General features: G+C 42.7%; 1 protein-coding gene and 1 long non-coding RNA gene across 2 annotated transcripts in view; one reads left to right on the forward strand and one right to left on the reverse strand.

Annotated features, from left to right (window-relative positions):
• The window catches only part of LOC117816829 (protocadherin Fat 4), a 130,974-nt gene extending 116,598 nt beyond the window's left edge, over window positions 1-14,376 (forward strand). Inside the window, exons 12-17 of the mRNA XM_034689197.1 lie at window positions 2,635-2,720; window positions 3,846-4,025; window positions 4,477-4,601; window positions 5,626-5,843; window positions 9,139-9,400; window positions 11,205-14,376. Coding sequence (XP_034545088.1) covers window positions 2,635-2,720; window positions 3,846-4,025; window positions 4,477-4,601; window positions 5,626-5,843; window positions 9,139-9,400; window positions 11,205-13,114 — 2,781 coding nt within the window. The 3' untranslated portion in view covers window positions 13,115-14,376. The remainder of the gene's footprint in view (window positions 1-2,634; window positions 2,721-3,845; window positions 4,026-4,476; window positions 4,602-5,625; window positions 5,844-9,138; window positions 9,401-11,204) is intronic.
• Window positions 14,377-18,251: 3,875 nt separating this feature from the next.
• Window positions 18,252-19,635, reverse strand: LOC117818024. The gene is made up of 2 exons (XR_004632285.1): window positions 19,560-19,635; window positions 18,252-18,718 (listed from the first exon to the last, which is right to left on the reverse strand). It is a non-coding gene; the product is annotated as an uncharacterized LOC117818024 (long non-coding RNA).
• Between the last annotated feature and the right edge of the window lie 3,288 nt (window positions 19,636-22,923).

A 22,923-nucleotide genomic window follows, 5' to 3' on the forward strand; every position in this document is an offset into this window, starting at 1 on the left:
GACAGCAGAAAGTTGATAGGCTGATGATAAGGGCGTGCCACTGAGCTATTGGATGACGCAGCTGCTGATTAACCAATGACAGCTCCGGAGCATGCAGCTGGAAGCGGGTGAGCTATTGAACGAGGGAGAGGAGAGTTAAACTGCTGTGATTGCTTTATAGTCTTCCTGTCTGAACTTTCGCTAGAGCTACATTTAATGTAAAGGTAAAATTGGAAGTAACACTAACTGTTTACTGCAGAGCTAAGTTGGAGATTAAACATATCATTTGGGTGAGTTGACACATTAATAACAATAAGTGTCAGTGTGCATAAGTCTGGAAACATTTAGTGTTGGTAACGTCCATGCAACAACTCAGTCAGTATATTTTAAGTTGTGGTTTTAAAATCTTAAAGTGAAGAATAAAAATCTCGTCTGCACGATGTTTCCAAATGTAGTTTGACAGATTTGGACTCGCTGTTGCTGCTTAGCATCAGTGGCTAATCTTCAGGTTTTTGATTAGCTGAATTGTTTTGTCCCAGAAAACAGCACAGAACAAATGTGTAACAAGCAGTTTTTCCCTGTTTCTGCACCACAACACAGAGCAATGCTGTGGTCCCGTCATTACATTAGTCATGGAGAAAACAATGCTCTCCTGGTGCTTGCTGCACATTTCTCTCCTCGTATTAGCCAAAACACAAAAAAACACTCTCCTCAACTTTTCGTGTTACATTCGGTATTAATTTCCAAGGAGGTTTCTTGAGATAGATATTTTCTCCACCACAGAGTGAAACACTTGACAGTAAATGCAGTGTACTGTATTTAAGACCATGGAGGCTTTGATCACAGGAAAGACATTAATAAAATGTTCATGTGGTTCTGACGTTCTTTATGGCGCCTCTGAGAGTCACGAATGTGCTGTTCCTCGCCTCGCTGTTGTCACCGTGTTGGCGCGCTTAAGTGTGCATTTTACTCTGACTTGCTCTTCTGTGTGCTTGCGTCTGACTCACATGTGCTCCAGAGAAAGAGAGAGTCTGTGTTTGAGTGCGTGTGTGTGTGCTTGGTGGGGTCATGCTCTCCTGGATGATTTGTGTCTGAGATCCGGGCCAGTGTGGTCCGTGTTTACTTAAGATCCAGGAGAGGTGGAGCATGATTGCCCCGGTTTTTCAACACTTTCACACACTTTTCCGGACAGTTTCCTCACCAGCCCATTTCTTTTCTTCCTAGTGGGGTCGTTCCCTCTCAGAGCACAGAGAATATCCCACATCTGGTCAAAAGCTTTTGCACAAGTAACGGGAAATAGGGAATATTAGCTGTAATGTATGGCATTTCATGCCACTCTTCCATCAACCGCTGTGATGAATGGTTGTAAAATAATTTGTCTGCATGCCATTTGGAGGACAAAGCACTGAGCAAGGTCTTTTTTACATTAAAACTTGTGTTATGAAAGTTATGGTGCGGCTCATGAGAGGAAAAGTTCACAGTCCTCAATATGTGCACAAAAGAGAGGGTGAAAGCATCCAAACAAGATGCATTATAGAGTTAAAATATAAACATTAACACAACACAATGCTTATGTCTGCTTTGTCACAGTAATGAGATGATGACACCTCTCTTACTGACCACCTGAAAGCTACCAGTTTGCCTGCACATGTGCAGCCCACCCCTGCCGGTCACTTAGTGTTTTGAATTCATGAGTCTTGTCAATAAAACTAGCTCCCTACAAGGTTTACTTAGTGAACAGTGTATCAGTGTTTTCATGCATGCATGACTCTGGCATAATAATTTGACATAAAAGCTGCTAACAAGTGGTGCTGTCAGCCAGGTCTGTGATGCTACGTATCCCAGCATGCCTTGCAGGAAAGTGGCTGAATGCAATACATAATGCATCACATTTTTGGTGCTGCAAAGTTCAGGAAGTTTGTGCCAATATGTTGTTAAGCATATTATTAAACACTGGGAATCAGCTTGCATGCCTATGTCCTACAACAACAAAGTCAACATATGATTCCTGTTTCTTTTGAGGCTGTCCTTTGCTCTTATTATATTATTAAGCATGCATGTGATCTCTGTGCATGTTCTAAATTATCATTCCTTAAACAAATGAAGCAATAAAAGTGCTGCTAGCTTTGCTGCAAGCTTAGCACATAGACTGTAAACAAAGCAAAATAGCTAGCCTAGCATAGTCTCGTCTAAGTGAGTCTAAGAGCGCCAACTTCAGGCTACTTTTTGCAAAACACTGACAATACTTCTGACTTTGAATCCAACCAGTGAGATAAATCATGCCTTTAATGCTTGTTTATCGGTTTACGCCAATCGTATCTGAGCTACACCTGGAATAAACAGACAACCATGGCAGTGTTTATACTGAACCATTCTAAGTAATGCTCTCCATCCCACATGTCACAGATTATGAAGAGGCAGCAGCAGAGTAGCTGGTATTAATTGAGTGTTTGATGGGTGACCATCGGCCACAAAACAAGAGCGACTGACTAACACAGCTTGCTGCTGTTTTCAACCAACTATTCCAACCACAGCCGACCGTCCAAGAACTGAGTCTCCTCCAGGAACAATAACCCAGTGGAGCAGAGTAACTTCACAGCTGTTGCTTTAAAAAACAGTCACTCATGACATGCATGTGTTTCTTTCATCATGTAGGCTGCATCCCTGACTGTGGACCTGTGTGGAGAGGACCAAGAACCAAGCTACTGTGCTGTGAGCAATGTGGCCGTACACACTGACTGGTAAGTAAATCACACACACAGAGAGAGAGACACACACATACACACAAGCATTTAGTACCACAGATGTTCTGTGTCTATGATCTAACTGTATACATTCAATTAGTGTTGACAGTTTCCGTTCCAGGTCTTGGAAAACTCTGTACGTAATGAAGTTTTCTCATGCCTGGCAAAATAATGGAAAATTATACAACTGCAGTATTTTTTTTTTACCTGAAGTGAACATGGTGACTGAATTTTTACCAGCTGTTGCACTTAACATCACATAGAGTCATGTGAACCCTTATACAGAGCTGGCCTTTCAGCTGACCAGGAAAATCCACCATAGAGTTACACTCAGACAAAGAATTTCGATTGTAATGTTGTGGCTCTGATTGTCCATAATTTGATTTTGCTTGATGGTCTACTCTGACTACACCTACACCACGTCAGTCCATGTGAAGGGATCCCTCCTCTGTTTACATTCCCTGAGATTTCTTTCATTTTTCAGCCTGTTGAAGATTTCTCCCTAATCTGAATCATAGCTCCAAGATTAGGGAATTGTATGCTTTGTAGATTAACGCACAGATTCTGATTGTTCAATTCTGCTGCATTAATGACATTAACATGACCTGCCATCTGCTCTCAAGGTGGAGCCGGTAAACGTGTGTATCCACGTGAATCTGAACCAAATCATCATACATCATAAATTTGAATCCATAAAGTTTTCTTGTTTGTTGATTTTTTTATTGCCGTCCGGATGAAATCAAATTGCTCAACATGTCATGTGAAGTTCTCACACATTTTTGTGCTATGAAAACACATAATTACACACATTTAAAGTGAGGTAATCTGTCCGAGTATGAAATATGTTTTGCAAACCTTCCTTAAATCACTGCATGATCATTGACCGAAGACAGAGAGCTCTGAGCCAGGCCTTGTTGGTGTGAAACTATGAGACAGTACAAAGACTTGGCAGATGAGGAAAGGCCACAGAGGTCCACCGGAGGTTGTGTAAGGTCTCAGGACTGTGTTGTTGTGAAATGTGCAGACTTGCATTGTCTGTCTGTGCAAGTGCATGGGTCGATACCATTGGCTACTTCAATGCATTCGTGTGTTCCTAACATGTATGTGTGTGTGTGTGTGCAGGATCCTGGACGTGCAGCCCAACAGGCTCTCAGTTGGAGGTGTCAGGTCAATAGAAGCTGTCCTTCATCGGCGTGGTCAAATCGCCACCCACGACTTTGTCGGCTGCATCATGGAGTTTGCCGTCAACGGGCGCCCGCTGGAGCCCAGTCAGGCTCTGGCATCGCATGGCATTCTTGACAGGTCTGCACAACCCAGAGCCCACCCCTCCTTGCCCTTTCCTCCTGCTTTCACCCTCTCTCCATCATCTCCTTCTTTTTCCCATCTGTCCGTCTCCTCTAACCTCTCTGACTCTCGCTGTGGGACATCTGTTCACACTCCCAAACCCTCTGGAGAGATTTTACAAAGATGTTTTTTTTTTTAAATACAGATTTTTGATGGAGGAAACCAATTGCAGAATTCCGAAGGATTTTTTTTTCTTTCCATCATGCTTTTGAATAGTGAGGCGAGGACAGATCCTTTAATATGCTAATCCTCTTGAGGTTCTTTATGGGTTTTTTGTATTAAAGTGCGGGGAGAAGAAATCACAGCTCATCTGCACCCCCCTTATTTTGGAATTCCTTTTTCAGTAGATCCCCCTCAGGCAGCTGACTTGTCAAACCGACTGTCTGATTGTTGATTTGTGTGTCTGTAGATGTCCGAGACTGGAAGGAGCCTGCACCGCCAGCCCCTGCAGACACGGGGGAACCTGTTTGGACCACTGGTCCTGGCAGCAGTGCCAGTGCGTAGAAGGCTTTACTGGCAAATTCTGTGAGAAATGTAAGTATGAGCCTTTGAAGTGTGTTTTAATCGCTGAGTCTGCATTTACTCAAGAATATTCTATCATGACTATTTATGATTCTTCCCTTATGAGTCATCAAACTGCAGCATGCAGCTTAATATAGGCCACATCGCTGCATCATGAGGTTCACTTCAAAGCTTTTGTGTGTTTCATTGTATCAAGACTCAGACTCCACATGAGAGAATTAGGAGACCTTTGAGGTTAAGAGCTACCGTGGAAGGTGCTGCAGTATGTTTAGCAGCGTTACCAGAAATCATCGCCACATTTATTCAGAGAATTTCACTTCTTTCTGGGAAAGACTGAGAACATGATTGGAGAAGTGTGGGATTGTTCTCTGTCATTTGTTCTGATTTGTGGAAATTCAGCTGGTTCCTTTCATGGCGCAAATGGGGGAAATTTTCTCAGAGTCGTGTGCTTCTTCAGAAAAAGGAAAACACCACAAAGTATAATAAATAAAAAGAAGAAACAACCTGAGAGAAGCAACTGTGGGTTACGAGGAATGCCCACTTTGTTTCTTTTAGCTAACTCAGGCGGTTGAAATAGCAGCGGCATGAGTAAGAATAAACGGTCTGTGAGTTGAGACTGTGGACTGATCTTTCTTTACATGGTTTGTTGAAACGTCTTATTAAATTATTAATTACTACAAACAGAATGTCAAAGATTAGATAATTAAAAGTTACTGTGACTTGAAGGTGATTTTGTAGATTCTCATGATATCTACACAATGCATCACAGAACCTTTGGGATTTAAAGAACTATAGGTATAAGTTTACTATTTGCTGAAGTGCACTTACCTTCATCCTTTACTTCCATGAAGGTATTTGTATCCACTGTTGAAAAAGTAAAAACCAATTTGTGGTTATGGCAGTGGGATTAGGAAAATCATTTCACCCTGAGGCGCCCGCCAGTTTCTGAGTGGAAATAAAAGTTTTACAGTCAAACACTGAAACTTCAGTGAAGCCTGAAAGTTTTGATAACATCCTCCATCTCTTTCCCCCTCAGACATGACAGCAGACACCGCCCTGTCCCTGGATGGAACCGGCCGTCTGGACTACTCCATGAAGCAGGGTCCTAAACGTGACATCCTTCTGAGACGGTCTCTGCAGGGGGTGACCTCTGACCCCGCCAGTCCCAGCAGCTTGGAGGTGAAGTTCAGGACACGCAGCAAGACTGGCACCCTGCTGCATGTGCAGGAGAGCAGCAACTACACCACTGTCAAGGTATGTAAAGGCGGGGTGTACAGGAGGAGAGTTACGAGCTGAAATAGTTCACTAATGGAGGCAGGATGTTAACTCATGAGTAACAGTTGGCATCAGCAGTAATCTGTGCAAACCAAACAGCTGCGTTACACACACTGGCAGCTAATCGCATTTTGAACACTGTCGCTCACATGGTAAGTTTATCATAATGTATCCATAGCAAAATCTGTATCAGAGAAGCAACATGGTTACCATGCATGGCTAAATGAATACTTTTAACAGTCCACCCTTCTGCTCGTAATATTACAATAAAAGCTGTTAGCGGCTGGGAATAGAAACTCTGCAGCAAACCTGCAAATGGTGTTCACAGGAGAATGTCTTCAGCTGCAAATGCAATGAGAGAAAAACATGAAGGATACATGCAAAAATATTATAACATGCACCCATAGAATGCAAGAAGAAAAGCAGGACTTCCTCTGAAGTGCCCTCATTAGATGTTCCGATCTTGTTTGCATTAATGATAAATAACTTTTAAGCATGCATTGCAACCACAAGGATCAGTGTGTTTAGAGTAAGTTTTGAACTTAACCTCAGAATCTATCTGCTTTCATCTGACAAAGATTTGACCCCTGGATCCAATAGCCCCAAATACCACAATTGATATCAGACACCAGCTGAAAAAAACATATTCAATCATTGTTTATATAACTTTTGGAACCATCTCAGGCTCCAAACAGAAAATAGAAGGCTCTGAACACCAAATGTAGTGTCCCTCTTACTCATCCTTCATTCATATCCAGATCTCTGGTCTTGAGATTGGCATTTCAATAACAGGTGTCTCTTCTACATTCCTGGGGTCCAGTGGAGAATCAGTTTCTCACAGGTTGCTGTTGGGTTACATTCTTATGCATGCCCTGGATACTCTATAAGTCATTCTCAATCAAATCACTAAAAAGTGCTGCAGTTACAGTCATGTAACTGAGTGTTTTCTGCAGCATTCAATGCATTACTGCAGCATTCTTAAAGAGAGTTTCCAACTGACTGCTGGTGTCAATCACTGTATTCTACAGACACACACGGTCACGGTGTAACGTGTGAGCCATAACTAGCTCATGATCATGTTTCTCTCCTCATCAATAACAGCACAGCTCTGGCTCATCATTGGTTTAAGATGACAGAGCTGAAGTCCTGCAATATGGCCACCAGATGATATGTTGCATTACCAAAACCATTTGCAGTCAAGCATGTTTGTTTGTGCAAACACACTGACACTGAATATTTGGACTTCACGACCTCAGTATTAGTTTTATGTGTGTGCTATGAATGCTCTATTGGATGGCACTCAGACATGTCAACATGTCAGAGTATAAACTACATTGAAACTTGAGTTTTAGGGGCTTTCTCAGTATCTTTCCTGTTCAGCAAACCTTCTCTCTGACTGATCCTGGGCAGCTGCCCAGAGTGGCCTCAGCGCTCATTTATTCTCTTTAATTTTCCTTTTAGACTCCTCTCCATCAACACCACCTGCCCTTTCCTCCTTTGGTATCAGGCTTTCTCTCCAATGGCTCTGTTTTCCGGCTCTGAGCAGCTCCTGGTGCTCATCGAAGCACTATCTCAGTCACAAAAAGTATTATTAATACCACAACGCCTGAAAAAGGAGAGCAGCAGGGGAATACATGCTGTATATGTACATATGTTGAGGATCAGAACTCTATATACTGAGATATAAAAAACAAGATGTTTAATAGATAAACCTTATGATTGGTTTTCCAGGTTCAGAGCGCCCAGTGTTCTTTGGCTTGGAGGACTTTCCGCTTCTCCTATTCTAAATCAATTCTTCCGGAAGCCACTTATCATTGCTGATTTTTGAGGTCTTTGAAAAGGGAGGAGAGCGGGATTACTTTTCCATCGTAGTGGGGAGTACACATATGAGATTACCATACACAGTGTAAGCCGCAAATTTGCTCTGTATGCCAAAGTGAGCATGATTAATTTCTTTTAAAGACATGCTCTGTCCTCTCTTTTTTTATGGAAAGATCCCTCACAAGTGGGCGTTTGAATAATGGTGTTTTCTTTGAATTTGTTGTCAGCGAGCTTCTGATCATCATCTGGTTGAATAACATATGCAAGAAACACAAGTCCTGAGAACATGATTCAGTGCGGCGCGTCCGCCGGGAGAAAGATTTATGAGCATCAAGCTCAAGTTTTGTTTTTGAGTTGGACCTCAACGTCAGATTCTCAGAGCAGTGTGTTGGTAGTTATGAGGAGACAGAGGGAAGTCTTCTTCTCGTGGCTCATGATTCATGCTGATATAATAAGTCACCGCATTCGTCTGAAAAACTTCATCTTTAACCCCAGTTAATGTGACTCCCTTCAGAGATCGTAATTTATCATTCACATGAAATTAAGAACTCCAACAGCAACCAGCATCCATCAGGAATTGCGCAATTTATCAAGTATCTTATCCGGTCTGTCGGCTAATTTGTAATGTATGGTGTTCTGCTTAATGTTGATATTAATATGGAGACATCTTATCTATACTCACTTAACTTTTAGATAGATTGCTGTGGAAGTTTGAACACATGCACATGGCTAAAAATAAATGTGAAGTTAACCGCACATAAATCATCCATTTGGTGCATTGGTTGTGTGTATCCTCAAAGTAGTACTCACATGAGCAGTGTGGGGATAGTGTGGGGATAAGGGGTCAGATGTCACATCAGCAGCATCAATAGTTCGGAGCTTTGACAACAAACTAATGAACAAAGTCTTTCGTGCCAGTCAACATCTCAGAGAGGACCAGATGGAAGTGCTCAGCTTTGGTTAAACAGATCCATTTCTAGAGCCTGGTGCCAATCAGGGTTTTGGCCTCTTTAGCTAATTCTTTATTAATAACAACTTTCAAGGGAACTGATATTTTTGTAACTTGACAGTTTGAGTCATGTCAAGTCTTAAAATCATGCATAAGCAAAGGAGTGGCTCCTCAGAGGACAAAATTGCAAACTTAATGTACCAAACCAATGCTTGTAAACAAACTGTGGTGCCTTAACTATCTAAACTAATGGTAGAAAATGGTGTTTACTGTCAAGCTGTTATCTGCATGATAGCGTTATCATTTTGAGGCAAACACTGCCTAAGGAGATTCCAGTGCTTTCGACCCAGCCTCAAGTGGACACTAGAGGAACTGCAGTTTTTTGCACTTCCATATTGGCTTCATTATTCGTGAGCATGCTTTCCTTGCATTTCATGTTGTGACAGGATGGGGAAAAAGTCACATTTATGAGACTATATTTTGACTGTCTTCTTCTTCTTACAGCTGAGAAATGGTAACATCCACTACATCTCGGATGCTGGCGTCGGGGGAAAGGTGGAGCGGACCATTGGGGAGGCCGTTTTATCGGACGGCCTGTGGCACACGCTCCAGCTGGTCAAAAACAGCTCGGCCACGGTGCTCCAGGTAGACGGCAGCCACGCCAAAGTCATCCAACATGCCACTCAGGACTTTGGAGGTCTCAGCGTTTTGACCTTTTCACTGGGAGGGATCCCACCGGGACCAGCTCAGCAGAAAACTGCAGCAGGTGAGACTCAATGGTGTATTTATGTTTTGTTATGTGTTAAAGTTGGGTATGTATGGGACGATAGGTCATGGGGTCAAATATCTTCTGTCTGAAACTAAAATAAAAACGTATTGTTTGGATAAATTATACCTTTTAAGAACACTTTTCAATATACAATCAATTCAGAGTACCTGTGGTATGTGATGGGAATATTTTAGGTTCATTTTAAGAGCTGTTAGCTGCTGAGCTTTAATAATCTGATCATTTTAGTGTCTTATGATAATCTAAATTATGTCTCTTGGGCTTTCCCAGCCTCTCAAGGAAACATTCAGTGGAAAACACAGTATTTTTGAAATATTAGGATAAGAAGTCTGTTTAAAATCTGAAAACATCAGCATAGATATTCCTGTCTGCAGAACTAACTTTCTTGGTCAAACCCTTGTTGAATGTACACTATTTTAACTTGTGTGTGTGTGTGTTCATGTGTATTTATGTGCTGTGTCAAACCCACATGTTAAAGCTTTCAAAAGCTGGCAATTGACCAAGAAACTCACCCACTTTTTACCCACAGTGAGCGACTACATGTTGTGGAAAACTCCTCTACATGCTATAATTGTAGATACACATGCAGATAGTGCACTGCACATGTGTTTGACTGAGTATTGGTGGGCTTGTGAGCCTTTATAAATCCAGTATAAACTCCTTTTTTTTCTCCCCAAACGAATAAATAGCGTGCGGTGCAAACTGCTGACCATATTTGGTGGCCTTCCAACGAGACTCTGTGAAACTGGCCTGAAACCTGCTTCTACTGAGATTTTCCTGTTATTAATTTACTGCTGTTGAATAAATGTTTCTTTATCAGGGTATCAGTTATGTGCAAGATAACTAATATTGATATAATCTGACCGTGTCTTGGAGCAAACGCCCCTGAGGACTGTTGGTGTTTTCTTCTCATTTCTGCGGACTCTCGTCTTAGTTGAGGCTTAAATCAGAAAACCCCTGCACTTGAGTCTGAGCTAGAGGAGTTAAGAAAAGGTGAACGAGAGGGTGTCCAAGGGGAGGTAGAGTAGTAAATTAAAGACTTTGAGGGGAGGACAAATCTGACCTAATACTCTGGACTAATAAGGTAAAAAGGAGCAATTTGAATGATTTGCTGACCCTTTTTTTAACCAGAGCATTAATAAAGAAGAAGCCTCTTCAGAGCATGCAGGCCCTGTGGCAGGGTGCCTGTTAACCAGCCCTTCTTTGAATATGTGTCTGAGGAGTGCTCTGTTGTGCACTCCCTTTTTTCAAGGCTAATGAAAAGACACGAATGGATTTAATCTGCATGGGGATAAATTCAATAAAAATCTATTTACCTCGGTGAAACAGTGCTGTTAGGCAACACACGAAGCAAAAAACTGAATTAGACACAGAGACATTCATCCAACCCAGATGTATGTCTTGAAGCTATAATGTCTCAGACCATAGACTCTCTGTTAGACAATATTTCATATTTCTTTCAAACTGGCCAGAGTTGGATTCAGCCCATTTTTAAGATATTAAGTTTTTAAGGATGTGCCTTCCACCAGGAATTTAGACTTTTTCATGTTGTCCTAAGCTTGAACCAATTACACATCCAAACAAAATTCCTTTTAGCTCTGATTATGGTCTCCAGTTCCTGTTATTTACGAGGAAGCGATCCAGTCTTTGCAGACTTTTTCAAAAAGCCATCACTCTGGTGGTAATTGGAAATTATTCTCCTCCAGGCCACTGTTGTGTCCCTGTTTGCTGCTGATGACTGTTTCTTGTTATATTGAAAGTTTTCTCTCTACCTCATTTGCAGGTTTTGATGGCTGCCTGGCTTATGTGAAGTACAACCGGGAGAACCTGCCTTTCACTGGAGAACACAGCCTTGTCACTCTAACAAAGACCAGCTCATCTGTCAAGATCGGCTGCAGGGGTCCTAACCTGTGCGAGAGTAGTCCATGCTGGGAAGGCTTGATGTGTGTCAACCAGTGGTATACCTACCAGTGTGTCCCGCCTGGCGACTGCGCCTCTAATCCCTGCCAGAACCATGGAAGCTGTGTGCCAGACCAACGCTCAGGTTTCACCTGTGTCTGCTCTGAGTTTTACACAGGGAAGACTTGTGAGACCCTGGTGGCCTGTCTGGGGGTCCAGTGCCCTCAGGATACTGTCTGTAAGACAGCCAACAACGGCGGGTACGTCTGCAGCCCCAACCCCACAGCAGAGACAATGGTTCTCCCCATCTGGGCGGTGCCTGCTATCGTTGGCAGCTGTGCCACTGTCCTTGCCCTGGTGGTGCTCAGCCTGATCCTGTGCAACCACTGCAGGGACCGCAACAAGACCAAAGTGCCAAAAGAACCCAAGGAGAAGAAACCCAAGGAGAAGAAGAAGAAGAAAAAGAAGAAGGGTAGCGAGAACGTAGCCTTTGATGACCCAGATAACATCCCGCCTTATGGAGATGACATGACTGTACGGAAACAACCAGAAGGGAACCCTAAACCAGACATCATTGAGCGGGAGAACCCGTACCTGATCTATGATGAAACAGACATTCCCCACAACAATGAGACCGTCCCCAGTGCTCCCTGCGCCCCTTGTAATGGCCCAGAGCCAGACATTGAACACTACGACATTGACAACGCAAGCAGTATCGCCCCCTCAGATGCAGATATCATCCAACACTACAAGCAGTTCCGCAGCCACACACCCAAGTTCTCCATCCAGAGACACAGCCCACTGGGCTTCGCCAGACAGTCTCCTCTTCCCCTTGGAGCCACGAGCTACACCTACCAGCCTCAGTACACCCAAGCACTGAGATCCACTCCACTCAGCCACTCCCACTCAGCTTGCCCCACGCCGAACCCTCTCTCCAGACACTCCCCAGCTCCGTTCAACAAACCCGCTTCCTTTTACCGAAACACTCCAACAAGGGAACTCAACCTGGCTCGCCGAGAGGGCAGCCCGATGGACCTGCACAGCGACATGTGTCAGCCACCTCCCATGTTTAACTACGCCACCCGGCTGGGGAGGCGCAGCAAGAGTCCGCAGACCATGGCCAGCCATGGCCACACCTCAAGGCCTGGCAGTCGACTCAAGCAGCCGATCGAGCAGATCCCCCTGGAGACGGGGCCTCCTGTGGGGCTGTCCATCGAGGAAGTGGAGCGGCTGAACACTCCACGTCCACGCAACCCGAGCATCTGCAGCGCTGATCATGGGCGCTCTAGCTCAGAAGAGGACTGCCGCAGGCCGCTATCAAGGGTGCGTAACCCTGCCGATGGCATCCCTGCCCCAGAGTCCTCTTCAGAAAGTGACTCACATGACTCCTTCACCTGCTCGGAGATGGAGTACGACCGGGAAAAGCCGGTCTCTTACAGCTCGAGAGTTCCCAAGCTCTCTCAAGTGAACGAGTCAGACGCTGACGATGAGGATTACGGCGGGAGGCTCAAGCAGAGGAGGTACTCAAGCCGGAGGGCGGAAGGTGGGCCTGGCATTCCCCAGATGCCTCCCACTGACCAGCACTACACCCTGCCCCACAAAATGGGCCAGCAAGCCGGGGGCTTCAACTGGGACAATCTGTTGAACTGGGGCCCTGGCTTTGGACATTATGTTGATGTGTTTAAGGACTTAGCCTTGCTGCCAGAGAATGCAGCAGCAAAAGACATTGAAATGAACAGTGGGGATGGCTCGGTGACCATTCTCAATGAAGGAGAAGCCGAGCAATATGTATGAGACTATTTATTACAGTGGTGTAGAAAATGGTGATGTTCTCTAATTTCAGTAAAAAAAAAAAAGAAGGAATACTGTATATTTCTAGAGAACATTGGACTACATGTTTTTTTTACATTATTCAAGTTACAAGACGACTTTCAATGCAGTAAGGCAGAACAATTATATCTAAAACACAACCAAGTCAGCCACCTTGGACTAGTTTACCAGTCTTTTCCATGTCCAACCTCAACTGTACAATCGTGCATTCATCTCTCTGCGGCCTCATTACAGCGTATCCGTTGACACCGAATGGCTCAACTATATAGAAAAAAGTAATCCATGTCTGAATTCCATTTAGTGACTGCAAAGCTCCTTCCATGTTATCTTGATCAAACATTTCTGCTTTTTATTACCAATATTGCCTCTCCTTTCCAGAAACTTCTACAACTTCATAGCTGAGAGATAGGACGGCAGATAATATTAACACTCACAGGAAGAGAATTCCAACGAGCCGTGGAGAAAAAAAGGCAACTCCCGGTCTCTTGTCTTTTTAAGGGTCAATTTTTAATTTACTTAAAAGGAAGCATGTGTGTTTGATCTGAGTGCACCTGTAGGTGACAGGACGTAGCCCCTTGGTGTGAGAGTAAGTACAGTTTTGCACGCATGGTATAGTAGACCCCACCTTGTTATGATTTCTTTTCTCTGTCTATCTTTAATTTGGTGTGTTTTCTCAAAGAAGACTGGCTAAACGCTCCAAGAGTGAGGGTTTAATCAAGTTCCCCTGCCTTACAGACATTTGAGGATCTCAGTACGGGGGAGGACTTTTCCTCCTCTTCTGTTTTTCTGGCCTGGGTTCAGTAGGAGAGGAGGTTTTTGGCGGGATAGTGTTTGTCACAAAAATTACCTTTTCTGACCAGCCAAGTGTTTCTCGGGCAACTACGATGATGATGATATTGATTATATTGATGTATGGAACCCAACTAAAACACTATGAACTTGTGTACATTTTTTTAATTCATGAGAAATCATGGAGTCATTTGTTGTTGGTGTCTTTGTCCATTATTTTGACATGTATGGTTTCTACATTTTTGTACTGTTTATTAACTTAAATTACTTAAACTGTGTTTTTATGGATATTTTCATATGCTGAAATGTATGTTCTTACTTTCGGGGAAAGTAAGATTGAAGACTTATTTTTTACATTTGTTACATATGTAACATCAGTATTTTCCACTTTTGATAAAACTATAACATGCTGTATGCTTTGTACCTGTAAAAAGCCAATAACAGAATAAAAAAGTATTTATTTAAAAGCTGCTTTAGAAACTTTTTCCTTCCTTGGAGAGACGACCATGGACTGAACATTATAATGGACGCCATAAGTGTTCAAAATGTAGAGCTCCGCCCTCTGACTGGCTGCAGTACAGACCATAAGCCCTGCCTTCTTTATGTTAACAGATGGAACATGGGTCAAACTAGAAAACTAAAACACACATCAAATCATTTTTTTCTTAAACATGGTTTGTGTCATGAAAGTTAGTTCTTATCATGCAGTTTTTTGTCCAAGAGTTCATTTTTCAGAGAGATTTATTTAGATAAGTTATTTGATGTAAAACAGATGAATGATTGGCGGCTCCTGCAGCATTCTGTACCAGATTAGCAGAGAAGAGAATGAGGTGAGAGAAAATAGCCTCTAACACAAGAGTCAATGAACTTTCCATAGATTTTACCGTCAAATCAATTCAAGAATCTGTTCTGCTGTGGACTGTACCGCCCTGAGAGATCTTCCATGTTTTATCAGTTAGTGAAATGCGTGTCTTGGTTCGCAGAAATGGTGTGACGTTAGTCTCATGGCTCCACCAGCCAGGTCGCTTCTGTGCATGCCGTGGCTCCACCAGTTCAATATGTCAGTGCCTTAAGAGATGGTCTTTTAGCTTCACATCTCAGCATCTCATCCATTCTGTACACAGTCAATAGTAGTAACAAACAGATGCGATCTGAGATATCTTTTATGAAGCGCAGTATGGGAAATGTCTCTGATGCTGCCAAAATAGGGGTCAAAGGTACTAGTTAGTCTAACTAGTACCTTTGACCCCTATTTTGGCAGCATCACTGCAGCACTGCCCTTTGCATTAACTTAGTGCAAAGAGCAGTGCACTAATCAAGTTAGATCCTTAAATTGCATGTTTTTCTTCTAAACAACAAAAGACTACACAGAAATGTTTTGTGCAATTGCTGCAAAAACAAAAATGGCATCATGGAAGTCATCATAAGAAGTTAGCTGCTTTTGTGCTGCAAGCTGAATGTGTCACTCAAAGCTAGGGAAGTGTCAGCTCCGTGTGTTTTCCCATCCCACATTTAATTGCTGTTTTTTTTATTTCAAGCTAACATCATTGAAAATGGCACAGAGACTTCAGATTAAGCTGTTCCACCTTTAAAAAAAAACTGCATTTCTTTGTGAAGCAGGGGCTGCTAGCCAAGGTGTTGCTCATGCTGACTTAGCTTGTTTTTAAGGTGCCATGTTGTTTTTAGGTTAGGATTCCTCCAGTACGCTTATCCAGCCCATTCAGCAGTGGTAGCAATCATCATACATCCATACAGGGTTTGTATTATACCCTACATTTGTTAGATGATAGTGATAAAGCATGTTTTTCTTGTTTTATCACCTAAAGTCTAGACGGCATATTCAGTATCATACATTGCAGCCTGGGTATTATTATTGGTATCCAGAAGTAAAAAATGCCATCATATAATCTGTAATTTGAATGCATGTGAGAGGGGTTTTCAAAATAAAATGACTGCCCGTACTTAATCATATGCGCGGTAAGGTGTTCTATATTCAAGGCTCGCTCTGTGCAGTCTTTAAATAAAACCAAGTCTGAACAAAATATTTCAAAAAAGGCATTTCAGGACCCGAATGAAACCGAGCCTTCGAACTCAGAGCCAAGCAAAACACCGAGCTGACTCCGCAACGCAGCGCTCTATATTGCTTTCAACAATTATTTACATCTGGCTTGTTGAGCAGCACCTCTTTTTTTATCGTAGTTCAGGGATTGGGTATGCAACATGCTTATCTTCTCCGTCATCGAGGGGAGAGAGGCCACGAGAGAAAACGCGGGGAGCCGTGAACCCGGCGAAGAGTGACAGCCCAAATCTGGGTAAATTACTCGCGGAGGGGCCTCAGTCCTGCAGAGTGCTCTGTTGACCGAAGCCTCTTTGGGAAGGCTGCACCACACTGACGCTGAGACAATAACAACACTCACAATGGTAATGAGAGTGTGGGTGGTAAATAGGAGATGGATTCAAATAAACCTGCACAGCATTCCGTCTGGTGTGACATGGCAGGGTCTGATGGATATCAGGCAGAGACAACTTCAGAGCATAAACCCACCCCCCTCCTCCTCCTCCTCCTCCTCCTCTTCCCTATAGGTGAGCAGGACAGGCTTGTATACACAAAGAGCACATTGTTCTACAGTATGCTAAGATGTAAAACACTCACGAGGACTGACATGAATCTGTCTTCCTGATTTTCTTTGGGGCAGGGAGGTGGGGGGTGTTTCATTTTTTTTCTTTGAGTGCTGTTTTTGGATATTGTCCAGATGGCTGCTGGACTTCAGCAAATGGCAGAGGCGCTCACGATGTGTTTGAAGATTCATTGCAGAGGATCTCTTAAGCACAAACACTGCATGTTACATTGCAGAACATGGCCCTTGAAGACATACAACATATCTTGGATTTACTTAAATGCATGTGGGACATACACACTCTATACTCAGGTCTAAACACAGATTGTATTAAAAGAGAAAAGGTGGTAAACAGTTCTGAAAGATTTAAAAGCAGCTTGTAGGATAATTTTAAAGGCTGTTTGGAAACAACTTGTTTTCTAATTTCAATAGAATATAATGAGAATGTATTCAATATAGTTAATGCTTGCCTTGTACCAAAGTAGGCTGGATGGGATTTTAGCCGTTGTTGGACGGTTCACTTTCATACATTTCTCTTCAAATTCTTCTTGTCATAGACAATTTGAGTAAGTGAACAGCATGAAAGCTCCCCACATGAGAGGCTAACACACTGAGCTTTTTCAGTGACTGGCTGTACAAAAGGTCATAAAGCCCTGCTTCTCTATGCTAACATCAGAGCCGTCTGAGCTTTTCTCCAGCGGGACTGATTCTGACCCGGCTGCGCTCTCGGCTGACACCTGACCGAATACACATGATTATTTTTCTCATTAAGAACGAGTAAACAGAAAACTGGACACTGTGAGTCTGAAGTACTTTTCTGTCAGTATTATGAGCCTTCACTTTATAAGATTATGTCCACGTAGAATATTTTTATGAGCCTGATCGTTGATATTCTGCGTGTCAAACGTGTGCCCGTATTCAATCCCGTCAGTTATTTGCATTTTGTTGCTGTAGAAAATAAAATTTAGGGGGAAAACAACGTATTTGGCATTGTTTTTGACGTAAGAATAATAATGTTTTTTTTATCAATTAATCGATAATTGATCGTTAACATTTCCAAAAATCAATCACGGAAAATACTTAAAATGTACATCCCTAAATGCATGTTTTACATCCTTATGGCAATCTTATGTCTGTCATGCAATATATGCAATGTCAAGAAATCTCCTTTCTTATATGATTTTGTTCATCTATTTATGGTAAAATCAGTTCCGATGTTAAAGCTGCTGTGAGGAACTTTTGATTAATATCAATTTTGGCTCCCCATTGTGGACAGAGTGATACCTCTTATCTCTTGTTCTGTACATGCAAAAGTAGTGTTTTCAACAAAAACCTCACCCTGTTGTCTTTTAACAGCCAGATGTATCACTCAATGTGATTATTTGCCATGAAAACAGCTGAAAAAGGGTGTTTGTAAAGCCAAATGTCAATCATGTGGTCTGACACCTACCCCCACTGAGTGGTTTAAGGCATTAAAAATGACAACAGAGAAGGTATCAGTGTTGTTGTTTATGGTTTTGTTTGCTTTTGAAGGTCATAAAGAGGCATCAGTGTTGGTTTCAGTCTGTTTCTCAGCTGGTGAAAAACTCCTCATAGTGCCTTTAAGGAGGGAGTATAAAAGGATTGAAAGAAATCCACTATTCTCTACAAACTGAAGTTTAACAGGACTATTTTGAAGGAGTAAGGAGAGAGAGTCCAGATGGCTGTGTTTTAATCTTTGGAGCAAAAGTAATAAATACATGAATACACTTCAGAACGGATATCTGAAAACTTTAGATACAGTTAACCCTGAACATTTCATGCCACGTGAAAGAACGTGGCCCTTCATGAAACACAGTGTATGTTATTTCTGTCCCCTCAAACTGACATTGATGCTATTTTTTTAAGCAGTAAGCTATTTCTGCAAGTAATGAAACAAGAAACATGCTACTATGCACGACCGCACATGATTATGGTTCTCAGTTTGCAGCTGCGTAATCTTATAATCACGTGTTTGCTTCATAAAATCCTGGAGATGCAGAGATCAGATGGGAGAAGAGTGGTTTCCAGAAGTGTGGAGCCAACATGTCAGCCATAATGTGTTTTGCAAGGTGTGAAAGAGCCGTCCTGCGTTTTCCCATGGAGCTCCCGGCAGAGTTTTTTCACCCTCTCCTCCTTGAATCTACAGATGTCATCAAAACATAATTCCCATTAAGCTGATTTCCATGTTGACTTAGGAGTTTCTCCAGTATTTACAGAAGGATGTGGCACCGAGCGGTGATTGACTTCCATGAAACAGAGTTCCTCCCCCCAAAAAATCCTCCCAAAGGCTTGTTTATAAAGATTAATTATTCTGAGCCCCAGTGTCCTCACGCAGCTCCAGCATCTCCCGAAGCTTCACTTAAATGGTTTTTAATTAAAAACACATTCATTGCTGGAACACCATCACTCTCACTGTCATCAGTTGATGATATGTGATGCTTTTGATAAATTGTAGATGTGTACCAGTAGCGGAGAAATTGGTCTGTAACCTTTCAGAAAACTTTCAAAGACTCTCAAAAACCTTACAAATTCAGCTATTCTATGTAAAAACGTACTGAGTCAAAGTTTAAGAAACTTAGGCAGGTTTAATATCCTGATCTCTGATTGGTTGAGCAGTTTGACATTGTTAGACCCTGTTTTCCTCACATTTTCTGTCACATTTTTTACAATCAGCTGTAATTACCAATAAAATATGTGATTATTCCTCCTCCTGCTCAGTTTTATGACAGCTGGCCTCAATAGTTATTGCATAGCTGCACAGAAAACAATGATTTAGAGTATAATGATAACTTGAATTCAAGCAGAGAGAGTTTGCAAAGTTTCCAGAGGACAGTAGATGATATCTTCTGTGGTGTAAATATCACCAAATATTTATGTTGGAAGTTTAAAGCTCCAGAGCAAGAGCTAAAAGTAAAGTTTTGAAATTTCACTATCAACCTTTCATGAGCAGAGTGGTCTTGTTCCTTGAGTGTCTTGCTTACATTTCTTGGAGATCAGGAGAGCAACATGAAAGCCTGAAAGGATGTTCACACCCTGGTCCCCAAACCAACCAAGGTTCAAAGAAAGAAAGAAGAAACATACTTTATTAATCCCCATGGGGGAATTCAATTTTTCCACTCGTGTTATCTTGATCACAGATAGACACATAGTTTGATATATACATACTATTTATGCACACACACACTATAAACATGCACTTAGGGAGAAATGTCAGAGTGAGGATGCTGCCTTCAACCAGCACACCCCTAGCAGTTGGGGGGTTCAGTGCCTTGACAGTGCCCAGGAATGTGAACCAGCGCCTCTCCAGCTACCAGTCCACTTGACAAACTTCATTCATACTGGGACTTGAACCGTTGACCCTCCAGTTCCCAAGCCAAGTCCCTATGGACTGAGCTACTGCTGCCAGAGGTGATGCAGAATAGAAAGCAGACAGGGTGAGACAAGACCCTGATGCAAACGTCTGCATTCAAGAGCGCACACTCGCTTACTTGCAGCAGTCTACACAAAAAATCAGAGTTACTGTCACAGTTCCTCCTCTGTGACCTCTGTGTGCATGTGTGTCTCCAGCTCTGTCTCCTTCACTCTCTGCTCACCTGCACTTGATCTGCAATCAACACTCCTGCCAGCCATCATCCAATCACCACTGCCTACAATTGCCCTGCACTGACATCCAGTCCCTGCCTGATTGTTATGCCTACACGGTTTGTTTGCCTAGTAGCCAAGACCAGCTCTTAAGGGAACCTTTTGCATAGCTTTTTGACAGTTTTTGTCCATTCACCTTCAACCTACCTGACACCTGTTTTTCCTTTCTCCAGGACCCATCTGCACCCAACTCTGCCACCTTCCTCACTCACCTGCCTGTTCACCAGTGCCTGGATCCCTCCCTCAGCAACTCAGGACACCCACCAGCTATCCCTTCACCCTGGACTTTTGCAATAAAACTTTGGGAAGCAAGACCAACCTGTCTAGAGTCTGCTTTTTTTTGGATCAGCCGTAATACGTGACAGTTACATGATAAGAATCCTTCTAAAAGCTTTGTTTCTTTAATAGTTGTATTCTTTGTTAAGAGCTCTTCAGGCACTTCTTTACAATAATGCAAACAGGAACTAAGTAAATTTTGAAAAGTAATGTTTTCAGTCATCTTGGCCCTGTTTTCAACAAAGCCATAATCAAGCTTTATGCTTGATGAACCAATCCCTTGCAGCACTCCTGTCAGACATATGAAAACATAACGTCCCCTCTCAGGGTTGTCATATATCAGAGGTTACAGCATTCACACCCTCCACCCTCTGTGCACTATACCCCGCAGACCACTCCGTATGCTTCCCCTCATTACCTGCGTCTTCATTTGGCTCTGCAGCCTGACGGACAAATCACCGGTTCATTCTGAGGGCTTACATGTGAAACAACATTTACACTCCACAAATTATCACCCCGTCGCAGCGCTGCTCTCCAGATCACATCTGCCCCAAAGCTGCAAGGCTTGCATTCGATAAGTGTTCCTTAATGCCGTGTGTACTGCAGCCAGACGGTGCCTTTCAACACACATGAAAGCCTCCCAGAGTCAGGGCTGCTGTGAAACGAAAGAGAAAGATCGATGTGTGTGAGTGAGAGCGAGAGGAAGACGATGGCTGTCCCATCTTTGGAAGAAGCGTCTTTCTTCCCCCTCGACTCTCAAGCTCTGCGGTTTTTCACTCCAGCATTAAAGGGACTGGGATTAAGCGCAGCTCTGGTTGCCACCAGCTTGGGAACATTTATAGGAGTGTATGATGGATGCTAAACAGACAACATGTTCTTCATGAGACCCCTAGCTGGAGTGTCACTGCGCTGTAAGGGAGTCGCTCCGTCAGGGGCAGAGGCAACACATCTGTTCCTGATCCCATGTGTGACATTCTGCTGCCTCAGCGATTTCAGAGCTCTGTTTTGTTTTGTAATTTGGGGGAGATGCTGCTGACTTAAGTGCTGGTTAACTCTCTGGGTGTTAAGCTGTCACCCCAGGGAGAAAGAGAGTTTTCTCCAGCTGGTCCCACCAGCTTCTTCTTTTATTCTGACAAAACAGATGTCTGTATTGTTTGCAAAAGCTTGAATTAAAATGAGACACAGTGGGATAAACTTTGAGATCAACACATGCTGCTTGCAGAAGTTTACTTTGTAGATGGATTACATGGCCCAGGGTGAACTTTCAGATCTGATTTAATCTTGCTGTGTTTTAAAACGAGTTGCACCAAAACCTTAAAGCTTCCCGTTATTTTTTGTATCAACCACAAGCTTCCACTTGTTGCAATGAACCCACAGAGAATCACTTCACTCTGCAAATTCAGATTTCAGCATTTCAGCACTTTCTTGTTTACTGTTCTTGGGACATGTCATCATTGTTTTGGAGCATCTCAACCCTCTTTTCAACCCCCTGTTTTCAGAATAATTTCCAACTAGTTTGTGGATATTGCAAAAGATGCATCAGCTAAAGAATCAGACATTTAATTCCTTCAGGGATTTTTTAAGACCAAAACCATGCTAAAGAATCCTGAATGTGGATATTTGTGGCAATGTGACTAAAAACACTTCTGTAAATGAATGCAGCTGTTGTTCAATCTGCTTAATATGTAAAGACACATTTTAAAAAACACCTGATTTCATGTTTTTTTATGATAATTCATAAATCTGCTCTATTTCTGATTCAATATGAATCCATTTTTGTCAAAAACCCTGTCAGATTTATCTTCCCTGATGTTTCTGATCCCAGTGCAGCCTGATTATCCCCAACATGTCTGTCGTTGCTGTTCCTCACCTGGCCACTAGTTGTCCTCATTCACTGCCCTAACAGCACCTGAGCTCTCATCTGTGTACACACCTGCTTCTCATTGGTCATTAGACTGTGTTTAAAGAGACTGCAGCCAGCCCTCACTCCTTTGTTTGGTGGTCTGTGGTGTCTTTAGCTTCAGTTTTTCTTCTTGTTTTGTTCAGTTCCTCCCCGCCCTGATGAAAAGAACTATTAAAGTGCTCTAAACAAGCACAATTATGTTGTTGTTGTTTTGCCCCATTACATTTATTGACAGCTGTAAAAGCTGTCTGGGTTTAAAATGCTACATTAATTTTAAATTAAGCCTTTCATTGCTTTTAATTTAACCCAAGAAATCTCCAATCTGCTCAGGCCCTGCCTCCTTCAAAGGCCACATTTCAAAACCAACTGCAACACAGTGTAGTGTTAAAGTCTGTCCACTCTTTCAAATGCAATCGACGAATGCATCCATCTTCAAAGCCAAGGAGCATGCCAGTGCATCCTTCAGGTCCCAACACATCCTAAGATTCACTGCGTGTCATTTCCAACAAGATGGCAGACTCTCA

This window comes from Notolabrus celidotus, chromosome 8 (assembly GCF_009762535.1).
Source record: "Notolabrus celidotus isolate fNotCel1 chromosome 8, fNotCel1.pri, whole genome shotgun sequence".
NCBI classification, from domain to species: domain Eukaryota; kingdom Metazoa; phylum Chordata; class Actinopteri; order Labriformes; family Labridae; genus Notolabrus; species Notolabrus celidotus.